General features: G+C 53.8%; 2 protein-coding genes across 4 annotated transcripts in view; one reads left to right on the top strand and one right to left on the bottom strand.

Annotated features, from left to right (window-relative positions):
• Mtch1 (mitochondrial carrier 1) overlaps nt 1–3,923 on the top strand; it is a 15,881-nt gene extending 11,958 nt beyond the window's left edge. The window contains exons 8-12 of one of the 2 annotated variants that reach the window (XM_028767872.1): nt 136–280; nt 2,015–2,062; nt 2,173–2,240; nt 2,434–2,509; nt 3,231–3,923. In XM_028767872.1, coding sequence (XP_028623705.1) covers nt 136–280; nt 2,015–2,062; nt 2,173–2,240; nt 2,434–2,509; nt 3,231–3,302 — 409 coding nt within the window. In that variant the 3' untranslated portion in view covers nt 3,303–3,923. The remainder of the gene's footprint in view (nt 1–135; nt 281–2,014; nt 2,063–2,172; nt 2,241–2,433; nt 2,510–3,230) is intronic. The other variant, XM_028767873.1, reaches the window with a different exon arrangement.
• A 4,669-nt stretch (nt 3,924–8,592) lies between these two features.
• Pi16 (peptidase inhibitor 16) lies at nt 8,593–16,604 on the bottom strand. Of its 2 annotated transcripts, XM_028767956.1 has the most exons (7): nt 16,414–16,604; nt 13,894–14,115; nt 11,196–11,305; nt 10,822–10,910; nt 9,614–10,318; nt 9,276–9,406; nt 8,593–8,962 (listed from the first exon to the last, which is right to left on the bottom strand). In XM_028767956.1, the coding sequence occupies exons 1-6, from the start codon at nt 16,597–16,599 to the stop codon at nt 9,297–9,299; spliced, it is 1,422 nt and encodes a 473-aa protein (XP_028623789.1). In that variant the 5' UTR covers nt 16,600–16,604; the 3' UTR covers nt 8,593–8,962; nt 9,276–9,296. The 2 variants fall into 2 exon arrangements, with proteins under 2 accessions (XP_028623789.1, XP_028623790.1); XM_028767957.1 differs by lacking the exon at nt 9,614–10,318.
• Between the last annotated feature and the right edge of the window lie 598 nt (nt 16,605–17,202).

Here is a 17,202-nt window from a genome sequence, read left to right as displayed (position 1 = left end):
CAGGTGTAAACTGGGCACTGCAGGTGTAAGCTGGGCACTGCAGGTGTAAGCTAGGCGCTGCAGGTGTAAGCTGGGTGCAGCCTGCCCACCTCCAGGCCTCCTCCCTGCTCATCTCTGCTCACCTTATTTTTTTAGCGGCTTAATCCCTCACCTCCTGGGCGATGTGGTTTTCTTGTGGGGCTGTAACCTGCTGGCCCACTTCATCAATGCCTACTTGGTGGACGACAGCGTGAGTGACACCCCAGGGGGGCTGGGAAACGACCAGAATCCAGGTTCCCAGGTTGGTTGGAGCAAGGGCTCGCCTTTCTTTCTGTGTGCTGGTGCCCAGGGTCTGGAACAGGCTGGGACCTTGGGGTTTTCTCAACATGGGGGTGAGAGGGGACCCCTATTTCAAGTGGGCCTGAAACTTCTCAGTGAATGAGCGTGGGTAGCTAATACCCGAGGCCTTTTTTTTTTTTTTTTTTTTTAAGATTTATTTATTTATTTTATTTATGAGTACACTGTCGCTGTCTTCGGACACACCAGAATAGGGCATCCAATCTCATTACGGATGGTTGTGAGCCACCATGTGGTTGCTGGGATTTGAACTCAGGACCTCTGGAAGAGCAGTCAGTGCTCTTAACCGCTGAGCCATCTCTCCAGCCCCCTACCCGAGGCCTTTAACCTTTGTGGTTTGTGCTTTTAAAACCCACGGAAAGCCAGGTGGAAGTGGTAGTGCAGGCCTTTAATCCCAGCACTTGGGAGGTGGAGGCAGGAGGATTATGCAGTTAAGGCTACATATGAAGACCCTGTTTCCAAAAGCAAAGCAACCTACTTGCCTTTCCATGAGCATCATGACCTTGTCAAGGGAGGCAGCACAGATGTAGCACCCTGGACCAGGATGGTGCCATCTTGTTCAGCCTGCTTTGGCTGCTAAAGTCTGTAGACCTCATCTGCATGGGTCAGAAGGCCTGGGCACCTGATGGGTTGATGGGTTCTGCTCAACCAAGATAAGGATCAGGGACCTTCAATGGGTTAGGGTTCCTGGAAGCCAGGTATTCTGACATCAGGAGGGATATCCTGGAGGGATAGGAGAGGAGTCGTCACTCTTGGTCCACAGGGTGTCTGTTGGCTCAGACTGGCAACTCTGGGGGAGATGTGAGGAGACTGGAGGCCCTGTAACCTGGCTTACAGATTAAAGTTGGTTTGTGGAGATGCACACTCATTTCCAGTGACATGAACACTGCCTGCAGATCTACCCTACCTTAGGGGCCTGTGGGTGGGCAGGCACTGGTCACTCGGGGGCTTGTGGGTGGGCAGACAGGTGCTGTGGTTGCATGAAGAGCAAGGCTGGGACAATTTGCTGTGTCCCACAACAAGGCCCTTGACTGGCTTTCTGGGTCAGGGGGCACGGCCTGCCCAGGCTGCTTAAACACCTTTCTGAGCAGTCAGCTCTGGCATGGGAGGCGCGTTCTGTACGGACTTTCAGGCTAAAAGAGGCTCCCAGACTGCAAGGCCAGCAGGCATATCTTTCCTAGGGGCTCTGGGTTATCCTGTAGCAGGTGACCACTTGAGAAGATGCCAAGGGCCAGGCATCAGCTTTCTTAGTGAGAGCTGTTTTCTGGGGAAAGTCAAGCTTTAGGGGTAGGCATTGGAGGCTTGGCGAGATGGGGTGGCGGTAGCCCTGAGGGACCACATGCTTCATGCCCAGAACCAGGCTCTGTCCAGGACGCTGGGTAGAAGTTTGTCCTTTCACTGGGAGTCCCTCACAGCTGTAACTGCTGAGCTAGGGCAGCTATCAAGCAGATGTGGGCTACACCAGGAGCTCTGGGGCCTGTAGGATTACCACACAAGGTGGTAAATGAGCCTGATTCCCTAGAATCCTTCAGCCTGGTAGCCTAATGGGTAGGTCACAGGAGGAGCTGTCCTGGAAAGGGTGGTGTGGAGGGTGAGATGAGGCAAGGTAAAGGTACCACAGAACTGCAGTCTGCCCTGACAACCCTGAGGTAAACCCTGCTTCCCTTCTGTCCTACAGTTCAGCCAGGCCCTGGCCATCCGGAGCTACACCAAGTTTGTGATGGGGGTAAGTTCTGCCTACTGCCCTTAAGGGCCACGGTGGGCTGGAGGCAGGTCTCACAGTATGGTGTTGGCAGCGTGTCGCACTGCCAGCACTGAAGCCCGTGTGCTTTTCAGATTGCAGTGAGCATGCTGACTTACCCCTTCCTGCTTGTTGGAGATCTCATGGCGGTGAACAACTGTGGGTACGTGTGTACCCTTCCACCTGGCCCCCTACCGAGGCTGCTGGGACATCAAGATGAGCCCTTTCCCGCCCCTCTACCTACACATAATTTCCTGTGGGGTTAACATGGTGTTGGGATGGCCATGGTATCCAGTTCCTTTACATTCTCTGGTCCTCACTGTCAATGTGTCTGAGGACCCCTGTGTTCTCCCCAGGCTGCAGGCTGGACTCCCTCCATATTCCCCTGTGTTCAAGTCCTGGATCCACTGCTGGAAGTACCTGAGCGTGCAGGTGAACATGCTGGGCTGGGGGCTCTTGGCCGCTGGGCGGGGAGGAGGAAGAGGAGGAAGAGGAGGAAGAGGAATAAGAAGTCGGGGGTAGATGGGCGGCACCTTTCGGAAAAGCCGCCGGGTACTAAGTAGGTCCTAAGTAGCCCTGGCTCTGGCTGAGGGGAATCAGGTGAGGCCGAAGCTTGGGCCTCAGCAACCGTGTGGAATTAAACAAAGGCTGGAGGCAGTAGGCGGCAGAGCCCAAGAACTCACTCCTCCAGTACCAAGGGTGCCTGGGATGTTCTCAGTCAAACTCCTCCATTGGACCTCCATTGCTCTGGTGTGAGCCTAGCAGAGCAGCCAGGGCTTCTGGGGGTCTATGCTGAAGCCTCCTGCTGGCTGTAGCTCTGGTGGGTGGGGAGGGGCAGTGGTCAGGGACCAGGTTCATGGCTAGGGGCAAGTGCTTGCCTTTTCCTGGCCTTGCTTTGCCACCTGTCAAGTGAGGTACTGGCCTGAGGAGGAACCAAGAGTACTGAGTGTCCTTTAGGTGGAGTATGGGTTGACTGGGGTCCAGCGGGGTGGGCAGCCCAGTGGGTAAAAGTGCTTGTCACAGAAGCCCAACCACCTGAGTGGGATCTCAGAATCTACACGAGAGCTCTCCTGTGCACACCTCCCCCTCACCACACACACAGTAAAAGGCAGAGCTCCCTCCAGCACCACTGACGGCTGCTCTTCCCCACCAGGGCCAGCTCTTCCGCGGCTCCAGCCTGCTCTTCCGCCGGGTGTCATCCGGGTCATGCTTTGCCCTGGAGTAACTAAGCCACCCGACCAAACATTTATGGGGTCTTGGCCTACCCCTGGTGAGGACCCATCATCTCAGACGCCCGAGGGCAGCTCCAGCCCAGCCTGACTTCTTGTCCATATTTGCCGTGTGTCTGTCCAGATGTGGGCTGGTGGGGGTGGGTCGCCTGAGCCTGGGGAAGCCTCGGGGAGCAGGGTTGGGGTGGCATCCCCTTCCTGTGCCCAGAGGTACTTGAGTCCATCTTGTACCTGGGCAGAGGAAGGCTGCGGAGGCAAAGGTCACTGGCAAGGCTTCCTCCACCTCCAGCCCGGCTCATCCTGCCAATCAGCCGGAAGCACACCCTCTCCTGCTTTGTAAATAGGGCACCATCATGCCTGGGCCTTGCTGGGAGGCTGGTTGTTCGAAACACTACTTTTCTAATACAAGGGTGGTGCCTTCTCCTGATTAGGAAATCATGTGACTCCTCAGAATCTCCCCCTCATCCGCTTGTCTGTGGTGGTGTCACCAGGTGTGAGGTCAGTCACCTGGGCTGTGTGTGAATACGCACAGGTTCCATAGGCCGACACCTAGTCCTCCCCTCGTGGTAAGATAGACCTATCTCCTCAAATAAATGTATTGGTGGTGATTTGGATTTTTTGGGAGCCTCTTATTTTTGTGAGTTCCGCCAGACCCTGTGCTGGTTTCTCAGGTCTGTGGGTGGCCAGCCGGGGCCAAGGAGTGTGACATGGTTGAGTCCTTTGTCCTTGGGGTTGAGCCTAAGTGCCTCTTCACAGAGCAGCAACTGGCACTCGAGCCTTCTGCCACAGAAATGGCAGCTGTTTCAGAGTCCCACCTAGGCTGCCAGGTGGCACCTTACCACCTTTTGAAGATGACTCTCCAGGCCTCCAGAACCTTTCGCCACAGCAGACAGACACATCGCTGTAGCAGAAGGAAGTGAAGTGGCCAACCATCTTCTGACGGGCATAATGTGTGACCTGACAGACCTAGTTGCTGGGTCTTGGTGGAGACAGAATGACGTGGTCCTTGCCCTTGGGACAGGACCAGCGGGAGGTGGGCCTCCAGGAGTGATGGCCACCATGCGCATAAATCTTGTCTGTATAATAATGTACGTATTCGCACTCCTCCTCTAAGGAATGTCCTCCCTGGTAGCGTTCATAAGACTCCATGATAATCAGAGACAGCGTGAGTCTGGGAAGCAAAGGTGTTGGCTAACGTCTCAGCTAAATGGTAAATGCTGGGACTTTCAGGACAGCCCTCAAGGCTGTGGAAAAGAACTCTGAAAGCATATATAAAAACATAATTTTTCAACTATGCAAAAAATAAGGATGCAGTATGAGGGCCTTCACGAATCTAAAGGAGCAAGGGCAGGTGCATTGATGAGCCAGCATGTCAGAAAGATACAAAGGCAAGCCGGTTCCTGAGTTCAAGGTCAGCCTGGGACACAGTGAGTCCAGGCTCAGGTCTGGTAGAGATGGTAATTTAATGACTGGGTCCACACAGCTTTTCTGTGCTTAACAGAGGCAGGCAGATCTCTGAACTCTTTTACAATGTTAAGAGAAAATGTGTGTATGCTGTCTCCTGAGAATTCAGCAGCCGGGGTTCCGGATGCTGATTCCTTAGATAATCGAAAGGAAACCTGGAGTGACTGGACTTACCGTCTGCAAGAGATGAGCTATCCGGAGAAAGTTTTTAGAACAGCAAGGGAGAATTGTCTTGAGCAGAACACAGAGGAGGGTAGCTATCTAGAGATCTCCAGAGAAAGTAGATCAGAGAGAGAGAGAGAAAGAGAGAGAGAGAGAGAGAGAGAGAGAGAGAGAGAGAGAGAGAGAGAAAGCAGACTGGAAAGCTGTCTCTAGCAGAGAGACTGTCAGCTTGGACTCAGGATTTGATTTCCCTGTTCCCAGACACTCCTCTCAGAACCCCTCTCCAAGCAGAGGCTGGTCCTCCCCTACTGTTGGTCATCTCTGCAGGGGCCCTGAAAGAGTTGCAGTTTGGTGGTTTTTCATTCCCCAGGAGGAAGGCTTTGGTAGTCTTATTTCCCAGTAGTCTACTGACAGGGATTAGGGAAGAATGGTCCAGTTTTACCTTATGTCTCTCATGCCCAGCATGAGAGGCTTGGTGGACCCTGTGCAGATAAACAGTGGTGGGCCTTTGTGCCCTCCTGTTTAGTTCCTCTCTCCTATGCTAAAGAGCCTCACCGCAGGAAGCTGCACTCTGGGAAGTTGCCCACATTGTGAGCAGGCCAGGCTTACATCATCCAGACCAATGTCCAGAGGATGCCAGCCTACTATACCCCCGCCACATTACCCCCGCCAAAGTTACCCCGCCTGGGGTAACTTTTCTCCCTATGCTCCCTCAAATCCTGTCTTTGTACTGTTCCTTCCAGTGACCCCCAGGTTTAGGGACACTTGTATTTCACAACTGAGCAGAGTTTAGCTGTCCCTAAAGAGATGCCTCTGCCCCTGAGCCATGTCCTCCCATTGGTTTGTAAGAGGTCCTAAAGTGGAAGGCTTTGATTGGTCTGACTGTCCAACATGAGGCCCTGCTGTTCCCAGGTATTAGCCTCTTATCTGTTAAGAGGTTTAGTCTTGAGCAGGGAAGGAGCTGAGCTATCTCGAGGGAACCAGTGACTTCCCTCATGGGTAACCTTAGTCTTAGGGAAAGTCTGAAAGGCCTATGGCAAGTCTTTTGAGGCTTTTTGATAAGGAGACAGTGATAGCCCGAGCTGTCCCTCCTTGTCACTGCCAGTCGCCAAAATGCTCAGAAGCCACAGCTACAGTGTCAGGAAAGACTTTCAGGTCCTCAAGGCCTCTGGATAGCAGCCTCTATCTTCTATTGATCATAGTTCCGCTTTGCTGGCAGGTCCCCCTCCCTGCCCATCTGTTAGTGCCCGTGCTCTTGACATCTCCCTGATCCCATACTCCTGGCACATTCACAGGACAGATCTGCAGACTGCCAGCAGATGCCCTTGTTGGCTAAGAGGAAGAGACACAGGGAAACTGGGATAGGCTTGGCCCAGAGGCCCCCATCCCTGACCACTCGGGCCCAACACACTAGCTCAAGAGAACGGACCTTCCCAGGGATGCAGTTGCTTTAGCATCTGAAGGTCAGTTAATGTCATACACTCTAATCACATGACCATCTCAATCGGGACAGAAAAGGCCTTTGAGAAAAGTCAACACACTTTCACAATAAAATCTTTTACCAGACAAGGAACAAAATGACCACGAAAAAAGACCTCGGCTGGGCAATGGTGGCGCAAGCCTTTAATCCCAGCATTTGGGAGGGAAGAGGCAAGTGGATTTCTCAGTTTGAGCCCAGCCTGGTCTACAGAGTGAGTTCGAGGACAGCCAGGGCTACACAGAGAAACTCTGTCTCGGAAAAAGAAAAGAAAAGAAAAGAAAAGAAAAGAAAAGAAAGAAAGAAAGAAAGAAAGAAAGAAAGAAAGAAAGAAAGAAAGAGAAAGGAAGGAAGGAAGGAAGGAAGGAAGGAAGGAAGGAAGGAAGGAAGGAAGGAAGGAAGGAAAAGAAAAAGACCTCAACAGCTGGGGTCCGGGGAGAAGGAAAATGCTTGCCACTCAAGCAGGAGGACCTGAGTTCGATCTAGCACCCACATCAAAGCTGGGTAGAGTGATACAGGCCTGTAACCCCAGCATTGGGTGCAGCGATGGGTGGGATGTGGAGACAGATCCCTGAAGCTCATTGGACCATCCTAGGCAAACTGAGCCCCAGCATCGGTGAGAGACAGCATCTCACAAAAGCGAGGTGATGCCAGAGACTGGCCTCTGGCCGGCCTGTACCTGCGCAGGCATGCATGCGCACAGCACACAAGCTCATAGGCACAGCGTGACTTTGCAGTAAAGAGAACATTCATGCTACAGGATGGGTGGGCCTTGAAGATATGTTAGCTCGTCACGAAACATCTTTGTGAAGGATTTAGATGAAAGTCAAAGACCAGCAAATGAGGGTCCGTGAAATGGCTCAGCGGGCGAAGGTGTTTGTTATCAACCCTGACCTGTATGGTGGAGGGAGAGGAGGTCCTCCAATCTCCACAAGTGTAGTGGCATGAGCTCCGCCTCCCATTCTCCAATCTCCACAAGTGTAGTGGCATGAGCTCCGCCTCCCCTTCCCCCCCCCCCCCCCGGCCAAAAAACAAGAAAGGAGTAGGAAATGAACATACATATAGAAAAATAGATCTAAGTTGTTTTAGCCTGAAAGGGGTGTGTGGGAGCGGGTACCAGTGGGTGAGGTGCCTCTACGGTAATGAAAAAGTCCACTGTTGGTATTAGGGATAGCTACACAGTCCCCAAATGAATATACTAAAATACATCAAGTTGGGGCTGGCCAGTTGGCTCAGTAACGGCACTTGCCACCAAGCCTGACAACCTGAGTTTGACCCCCAGAACATGCATGGGAGAAGAGCTATCCCTGCAGGCTTGCTCACCTCTGTGTGCATGCCACTCTGCTTACCCCGGCCCTACAGACACTAAATAAATACATCTCCAAAACATTGAGTTGTATGCTTCAGTGTTTTGTTTTTTTCAGCCTGGTGTGGTGGTGTACACGTTTAATCCCAGCCTTTATGAGGAGAAACAGGTGGATCTCTGAGTTGGAGGCCAGCCTGGCCTACATAGAGTGTTCCAGGACAGCCAGGGCTACCTGGAGACTTGATCTCAAAGCAAACACTAAGTACACTCAAATAAAGATGCTGGGGACACTGTCCATGTATGCCATTGCACGTGAATAGAGGTTGGAGAACTACTTGCCTTTACCCATGAGCCTTTTCAGTGGCCCTAAGTTGTACAGTTTAAATGGGTGACTGTCTTTATTGAGAGGAGTATCCTTGTTGTACTAGCCTGGCCAAGACCCCTTCCTAGGTCTTACTTCTTGTTCCTTGTGTTTCTGACCCACTTCTGGACCACTCTTCTCCGGTCCCCAGAGAAGTTTCTGTGCCCTGGGGCTCTGTCTCAGGGCTCCTTTGAAGGACCGAAGTTGCCCCAAACCTTGAAACGTGTGCCCAGGACAGGCCTGAGCATCAGTCCCCTTGTGGGAATGTTCCCAACCCCCAAAGCCACTGAGGTAAGTCCCACTGATAACTTCCGGTCCTTCCTTCTGCTCTTTTCTCCTTCCTGCAAGGCTACCTGGGGCTTGAGTGGAGTGGAGGTTACCAGAAGGGAAGGGATGGCTCTGAGAGCTGGGGGATGGGGGATGGGAGATGGGGGATGGGGAGAGGAAGAGAGAAGATGGGTGGGCAGACCAGCTTTCTCACACCGCTTCACCTCATGCAGAGCACTGAGTCGGGGCTCTCAGACAGGTTTTATTCAGGAGTCAAGGCTGTCTCCATTCCCTGCTCCCTGTCTCCCCAACCCACAGAACCCCACTTGGTTGGGGCTTGTTCTTTACTTTACCCAAAGGTCTGCCATCCAAGCCACACGGGCACTCAGAGATGGGGAGCCCTACAGCCTGCAGGCAGACAGTAATCCCAACCCCACCCTGTGGAGCAGACAAGTATCCTCAGAATCAATCGTGTCCTTGGGAGAACTCCACTGTGAGGGACAGGAAGGGCCCTGGTGTGCAGTTACTGATGACCCCACAGCCTTTCCCTTCCAGAGGGGCTTTAGCCAGGTTGGACAGGATAGCAGGACACCACAGTTGGGCAGCTGACCTCTTCTCCCTGGGAAGGCAGTAGGTACTTCAGATATTCCTTGCCTCAGATGACTCAAGAAAGAGTTGAAGGGCTAAGATCCTCTGTCCTTCAGAAACTAATGGCCACTAGGACACTGCTCAGAACAGCTTGCAGCTGACCAAGGGCAGCACCCCACCCCCACCCTCGTGGAAGAAGCATGGGGGGGCGGGTATCATACGTGCTGGCATTGCATGGCAGAGAGGAGAGGGGAGGGCACAGGAAGAGCATGACCTGCTCCAGAAGCTCTAGGCTTCTAGTTTGGAAAAAGAATCCAGAATGGGCATGAGGGCCGTCTCCTCACCAGGCCTTCGGGTGTCCCCCCTCAGAATATGCCAGCCAACAGCAGGGGAGGCAGCAGCAGTTCCAGGAAAGGGCCCCACACATGAGCAGAATTCTTCAAATCCCAGTTGGCCTTTTCAGGGTCTTCTGCACCTGCAGAAAGGAAGGTGTTTGTACCTCAGCTTGCAAACAGCCCAGGCTGACTCTCCGCTCACTCCATGCAAGGTGCAGGCGGCAGGCAGGGAGAGAGGAAGCATCTTCCAGATGGCGCATGCTTGACCATGCCCCAAACACTGGTTCCAAGTACAGGACACCAGCATTCTGGAGCCAGGAAGGAAAAATAAGGACTTCGGGCCTTACCTGTCCAGGATGACTGTAGGGCCAGGGTGTGCCCACCTGTGGCATTACCCGCGGCACTAGGCAAGTTGGGTAGGGATGTGGAGGCAGGACGGCCCGAGTGTTCCAGTGAGGCCTTCTGTCCATCGTGCTCCTGGACTGGAAGAACTGGAACCGAAGCCTCACTGGAAACAGGCAACTCGGCCTCAGGCAGCTTGGCCACGGCCTCGGGCGACTCGGCCTTGGGCTCAGCCTCCTCCTGGATTTGAGGTAGTGACTCTCCTGTCTCTGTCAGGGACATCTTGGGGTGCAGGGATTTCTCTGGGCTCACAGAGGTTGCGCTCGACTTGCTGGCTTCTTTGTCCATAGATTTGGGGATGGGGATATGAGTTGATGTGAGAAAGTTAACCGGCCCTTCATCCAGTGAGGGCTGTTTGTGCGTTGCAGAAACCGAGGGGACCTCAGTTAGAAAAGACCGAGCCTCTGTTGCCATGGAGGAGGGGCCTCCGGTTGCTAAGGAAGATGCGGCCTTTGTTTCTACCGTAGGTGAGGACTCGGTTGCCGGGGAGTCTGAGACCTTTGTTACCGAGGAGAAATGTAGAGTCTCAGAGGTTGCTAGGGATGAAGTAGCGGTTTCCCTGGAGCTTAGGGTTTCAGTTGCTCGGGTGGAAGGGACCTCGGTCACCCTTGGAGGCGAATCCTGCGCCTTTTCCGGGTTTCTCATGGGCTCTGTTTGGCAAGGCCAAGCATTAGTGCTGCAAACGGGACCCCACCCAGCCGCACAAAATCCCACCCGGATGCACGAGCCATATTCCTCTGCAGTGGGTGCGCCTTCTGGTAGTGTAACTTCTTGTCATTGACACAACGAACTCCTCCACCCATCACCTTGTTCAAGCATCGCTTAGAGGACTGCCTAGCAGGCCCCGCCCATTCGACCACAGACCACGCCCACCACCAGATCGACCCTCTCGGCCACGCCCCCTCGCACAGCACTCCAGGGCCGCTGGATCTCAATTCTCTGTGGGGATTTAAGGTTGAAATCTGTCATTTGGAGTTAACAAGTCGCCAAGGTAACTGTGTAAGGAAGGCAGAAAGTCACAGAGGGTCTCCGCCATCGCATCCCGAAGGCCCTTCTCCTGTTTCTCAGGGCGGGAGTCCTGAGACTTTAAGTCACCCAGTGGGGGAAGAGGGGTAGAGGAGGACACCCCACCCCACTTCATCCTGCCACTCACCACAGAGAGAGTTCTCGCAGCTGTAGCCAAGAGGGCACTGGGAGCAGGGAGTCCCCTCCTGGTAGGGTTTACGGCCCTTCACGTTCCCCCTAAATGAGAAGGCATTGCTGCAGGGAAGGCCTACGCCTACCTACAGGTCCCCACGTTCCCAAGACGCACAACAGATCCATCCACAGGAGCCCACGGGGCTGCTGTCCCCCACGAGTTGCTTCCCGGGGAACATGGGCTCCCCCCTTCTCTGGCTAACCAAATTAGACCCCTTATGGGACCATCACAGTTGCTAGAAGGGACAGGGCCCACATTAACAGCCCATAGCTTCCTTGAGCTGTGCCCAGATCCGTCCTCCCCTACGCATGCGGCCCCTCGGTACTTACGGGGGCTCATAGTTGCACACGAGCAACTGGATGTTAGCTTCCTCCACTCCCTGGAGCGTCTCGCAGAAGTGGGACCCACAGCCGATCCTCTCAGTCTTGCTCCACACTACCTAAAGGAGGGAAAGCCCAGCAGGTTAGCCCTGGGCAGGGTGACACAGTCCGTCCCCACAGGACCCTACAGCCTCAGATCAAAACTGCTTGCTCATGTGGGTTAGAGGCAGGGGACAACAGTGTCTACCCTCTCTGCCAAACACAAAAGTCACCAGGCCTCCTTCAGTCTCCACTCAGCCTCAAGCCTCTGATACACCCTGTCCACTCTCCCGTAGCCTCTTTCTAGAGATCCTTAGGGTTTTTTGGTTATTTGGTTCATTACTTTGGTTTAGGTTTTTCAAGACAGGGTTTCTCTGTGTGGCTCTGGCTGTCATGGAACTTGCTCTGTAGACCAGGCTGGCCTGAACTCGCAGAGATCCACCAGCCCCTGCAATTCAGAGTGCTGGGATCAAAGGTGTGTGCCACCTCCGACCGGCTTGATCCCTTTGTACAAGTTTTTGTTTTGTTTTATGAATTATTTATCCATTTTCTGTATGTGAGTACACCGTCGCTGTCTTCAGACACACCAGAAGAGGGCATCGGATCCCGTTACAGATGGTTGTGAGCCACCATGTGATTGCTGGGAATTGAACCCAGGGCCTCTGGAAGAGCAGTCAGTGCTCTTAACCCCTGAGCCATCTCTCCAGCCCCTAAACAAGGTTTTAAACCGGAGGTCTATGGAAAGGATCAGAGACAGTGAAGAGCTTCAGACACAAGGAAAGTCCAAGGAGGAGTTATTTTGAAACTTGCCCTATTCCAACTAACACCTTAGAAAGCCTTTGTTCTGCCTCTTTTGGGGCTTGGCCGGGCTTCTAGAATAATTTCTTCCTACATACAAAAACAGAACTGTTAATTCCAACACTCTAGGCAGAAGCAGGCAGATCTCTGTGGAAGTTCCAGGCCAGCCAAGGCTACCTAGTGAGACCCTGTCTTAACCAGAACAATAACAAACCAAAAATGTGTGCCCTGCCACAGGGTGGAGATGCCATGTTTTCCTGAATTTCTAGGCTCAGATTCCTGTCTGACCAGGTGAGTTTGGGATAGAAATGGCTCCCAGCTTAGGACAGAGCTACAGATAGCTTGCTCAGTCTGGCAGCAGGGTGTTGGCTGGGGTGGGGGGCAGGGATATCCCAGTAGGGAGGGTGCTGGGACCTTCAACTTCCCAACTTGGGTGGGTGCTTGTATTTCCTTAAGATTAGGGCTAAAAATACCAGCTCAAAAAGGCACTGGAAATGAAAGGGAGGGATGAGGGTGGGACTGTTTTTCCCCCTTTTGGTTTCTGGTGTAATCGTTTGTACAATAAGCATTGGGAAGAGAAAACAATCCCTTAATACCAAGGCTAGCGTCACTCCGCAAGACTAAACTTTCCAAAAGCATCCGGAACTGAGTGGAGAGCGAAGGTTATCTGAGAGAGGCCAGAAACACTGTCAGAAGGCTCCAGAAACCTTTCTCCAGTGAGCATGTGCTTTTCTGCCTACACAGTGTTTTTAGAAACTTTTTTTTTTTTTTAAATTGGGATCGAGGGAATACCACTCCGTCAGGCTTGGTGACGACTGCCCATACCCACTGGGCCATCTCGCCCGCCCTCTTATTTATTTATTTATTTATTTATTTAATGTATGTGAGTACACTGTAGCTGTCTTCAGACACATCAGAAGCATCAGATCCCTTTAAAGATGGTTGTGAGTCACCATGGGGTTGCTGGGAATCGAACTCAGGACCTCTGGAAGAGCAGTCAGTGCTCTTAACCGCTGAGCCATCTCTCCAGCCCTCGCCCACCCTTTTAAACAGTTTTTTTTTTCTAATGCAAAAATTAATCAAGTTTGTCTATTTGCTTTATCAGTTTGGCAGATTAGAAACAGCAAATTAGAGATGGAAGTGCCAAGAGCGACAGTGGCAGGAAAGGGGACGTGAGGGGAGAGGGGCATCTGCGGCTGAGGCAAAAGCTCTGGACCACCGTCACCCAGGACAATCACTACATTCGGGAAATAGGCGTTGTGACACCTTCCTTCTTCTCAGAAGGATAAAACAAGTGACCTAGGCTTTCAAAAGATGTGCCTTTTTGGGAAAAAAAATGAGTTTGAGTGGCCTTTGACTGCGCGATAACTGCTGTGCAGACTATTAAGGAAGCTGTAAAGGACCGGTTTAAAGAGAGGCTGCTCTGAGTGGAGCACTCAACCTGGCCCAGCACGTGGCTCTACCCATCTAGAGATCCTGCCGGCCCCGCCCACGGATCAGGTGGCTCCACCCAACACCAGGAGGGCCCAGCCTGCTCTACCCGAGGTGCACGTGGCCCCACCCCTCACCTCCAGGTCCAGACCAAACCGTGCACTCAGGTTCGCAAGCACTCACGCGGCTTATCAGAACATCTGGAGCCCTCTCCCTACTGAACCAGGTCCAGACCCTTTCCACACACGTGACCCCAACCCGTCCCTTCTCAATCGTGCAGGTTGGTCATACCCAACATCAAGAGCCCCCGCCCCGCCCCGACCCCACTCCATCACAAGGCTCGTCCAACAATCAGAGGCCAGCTCAACGTCTAGATTCCTCAGCCCTCAGGCAACATCAGGAGACCTCACACCGGAGCTCACTCAGCCGAGGCTGTCACCTGAGTGTAGTGGCCGCACATCTGGCCCGGATCGCAGGTGGCCGTGCTGAGGTTGTAATGCGCGTGCTCCTCGTGCCAGTTCCCCACGGCCAGCGGCACGTCCATGCCCTCGCCCGTGATGGCAAACAAGTTCTCTCCGCGCCGCCCGCGCTCTTTGTTGTGACCCCACACGCACTTCTGAGCGTAGGCCTTGGCGAAGGCGGCCAGCTCGTCGTCCCACCTCTGCAGGGACGCAAGGGAGGCAAGACAGGGAGGTGAGGGTGGCTAAAGTAGGCTGGAGTGTCTTGAAACCTCAGTAGGCCAGAGATGGGCTTGCTGTACCACGCTCCCCCTCTAGCAAGGTGACTCCTGGCTTGTCACCGGAATCTGTTCCCCGTGGGTTTCAGTGCGATGGAAGAGTGCCACCTCAGACCCTGGGGTTCCTCTCTTACCCTTCACAGGGCATGGGGGCGGGGACAGAGGACTGATGTCAGTTGTGATCTTTGTGTGTCCTGTGTTAGCTGGGGGTGAGGCAGAGATGCACACTGGGCTGATTGAACTGCTCGGGCATCTGAAGCTGTCCAGGGAAATGTTGGTGGACCCGTGAGTGCATCAACACCTGGCTGCCTCCTCATTGCCTAGGCTCTCCCTCAGGGCTCAACTCCCTTCATCCGGTCCCTCCTCCCAGGAGAAAGCTGTCTCACTTCCAGGCATCAGAGCCCTACCTAAACCAGCGCTGTCAAACCCCCAACCCCAGATTCTCCAGTCTGTCTCATCGCGGGTGAGACCGGGGACGAGCAGTTTTGCTTAGAGAGCCTCCATGGCTGGGAGAAGACGGAGCACGGGAGGAGGAACTTAAGGCCTCTGACCCCAAGGACTACGGAGAAAGACCTGGATCCCATTAAACTCTGTCGGCCTCTCCTGAAAGTGGATGCCTACCGTGGCTCTTTTTCCAACCTCTGCGTCTGCCCCCCTAGCAGCCCTCCCCACCCCAGCCGGACAGCCCCACCAAAAGCAGCAGCAGGCGCTTGGGGTGAACTGTATGACCACGCCCACTTCCCACCTACTCAGTGCTGTAGCTTCCTGGAACCCTCGTGGGACCCTGAACTGGGCCTTGATGAATCTTTCTCGTTCTCTCTCTGGTCATTTTTTTAAAAATTAATTATGCGCTCACTTTTATGTGTGAATGCAGGTGTATGCCTCACAGTGCCTGCATGAAGGCGAGAGGACAGCTTTCTGGAGAGTATTCTTCCTGACAGCCTCTGGGGAGGGAACTCAGTTCATCAGATTTGCTTGGGCAAACGTCTTGATGAACACCTGGCTGGCCCGGCTCTGGCCGTTTTGTTTCAAATCACCGGTCTGGGCGGTCCCCTAGACTCTGACGATAGTAGGCAGCTGGGAGCAGAAACAGGGATCAGGAGGTCTAGCGGGCTCTGGGATAGACAGAGAGGCCGCATTCTAGGACAGGAAGTAGCATAATCTCTATCTGTCACAGTGCTCGGTGTTGTGGGCTAGCAAGGTGGGGAACACCTTGAACAAAATCACCCTGGGCAGCTGAACTGCTAAGTAGTATTCTGGCTTCTGATTTGTCTGCAGTTCCTGGTTGCCAAGGACAACGGGTGTGATGCTGTGAGCATGTCTCAACAGTCATCCTGTCTGACCTGTAGGGCAGGGATGTCCGTACCTAACTGTCCACCAGGAAAAGGCTCCCCTCAGAGTCACCTAGCCACAGGGGACAAGCTGAGGCTACAAGCTAAATGTCGGGATCCCAGGTTCCCTGTTGTATTTCCCAGGTGTGACTCTTAGCTCAAGGGGTCCTGGCCGCTGGAGGGTGTCTGGGGATGGGGTGGGGGTAGGGGTGTGGGTGGGGTGGGCCAGTCAGACTTCAGAGAGGACAGAAAGGGAGGGATTCTAACTCTGTCAGCGGGAACCGGAGCAGACATCCTGCCTCAACCCTGTCATCTGATAATATTCTTTCCGCCAGATTGGCCACCGGCACCCGTCGGCCTCCGTTGTCTGTGCGTTCCTCTTACTGCTGTGTAGATAGTTTGTGTGTGTGTGTGTTATATGTGTGGTTTTTATATTATACTGCGTGTAGTATATGAGACAGAAGAGATGAGAAAGTCCACATGGTTACAGGATACGACCCAAATGAGGCCAGGTGTTGGAGGGAACACCTGAACTGTGGGCCCCAAAACCCTTCTGAGGCTTGTTCTAACCCTCGCCAGTGTTTTCTGGGCTCATCTGTCTTTTCCTCTTCCCTTCCAGGCTAGCCCATCTTGAGAAGAGTTGAGGAGGAGGCCACTGGTGTGGGGAGCCGGGGTTTAAATCCTGAGCAAGTTCCCTCAGAGCCTCGGTTTCCTGTAGTAGATGGGGTTGATTATGGGTACCAGTGCATTATACAGCACCAGGGACTCTGTCACTGACCAGAGGAAGGAGTCTTGAGAGAGCATCCCTACAGGGAGGTGAGGAAAAGGGCTTGTGGCAGGCCTAGCCTCTCGCCCCTTCAGTCGCAGGAGGCGGGCACCCAGTCACACTCACCATCTGCAGCATGTCTGAGGCCGGTGGGGACACCTGGGCACGGTAGTAGTTGTGAAGTTCCACCATGGTCTCCTTCTCATCCTCTGTGAGGGCTGAGGTGGGGCCAGCGGCAGTCAGCAGCAGCAGCAGGAGGAGGAGCAGACGCTGCGGAGGCAGCATCACCCACGGGCTGGAGGAGCTGTGCATGGTGGCCAGCCCTCTCTGCCTCTCCCGATCAGGGGTCTGGCAGCCGGACTTAAAGTCCTCCCCACACAAGCACCACCCTGGCTGGGGTGGGGCGGCAGGGGCTGTGTCTGGAGGCCCGGCCCGGCTCGCACAATGTCTCCAGGAGGGCTGGGTGCCTTGGGTCTGGACCAGAGTAGAATCCACTCCCCTGGAGTCCTTGGCCACAGCTTCCTTTTCTGTCAGTAACGGGGGCTCAGGCCAAAGGCTATACGAGCTCCATGGTCCCTCCTGAGGTGGACAGATCCTTGGGGGACACAATCCCAGAGGCAGCAGCAGAGCAGGGCTGTGGCACCCAGCTCACACCCACCAAGTGTAGAGAGGATGGGACAAAGAAGGAACCTTACAGATCTGCTCCTACAGGATTGAGTAAGAGGAAGCTGCCAGTACCACAGAAAGAGAGCAAGGAGGGAGAGATGGTGTGTCTAGATGCCTCCATCTGTAGGTCCTGCCCTCTGCGGTGTTTGCGGTAAACTGAGTCGTGACGGCAACGTTAAATGCCCACCCCGGGTCCTCTGCGAGAGGAGCAGGTACCATTAATTGCTAAGCAATCTCTCCAGCCCCTTT

Source organism: Grammomys surdaster, unplaced genomic scaffold (assembly GCF_004785775.1).
Source record: "Grammomys surdaster isolate TR1022 unplaced genomic scaffold, NIH_TR_1.0 183, whole genome shotgun sequence".
NCBI lineage: Eukaryota > Metazoa > Chordata > Mammalia > Rodentia > Muridae > Grammomys > Grammomys surdaster.
The sequence above is the reverse complement of the archived record's forward strand: the minus strand, read 5'-3'. Positions and strand labels throughout refer to the sequence as shown.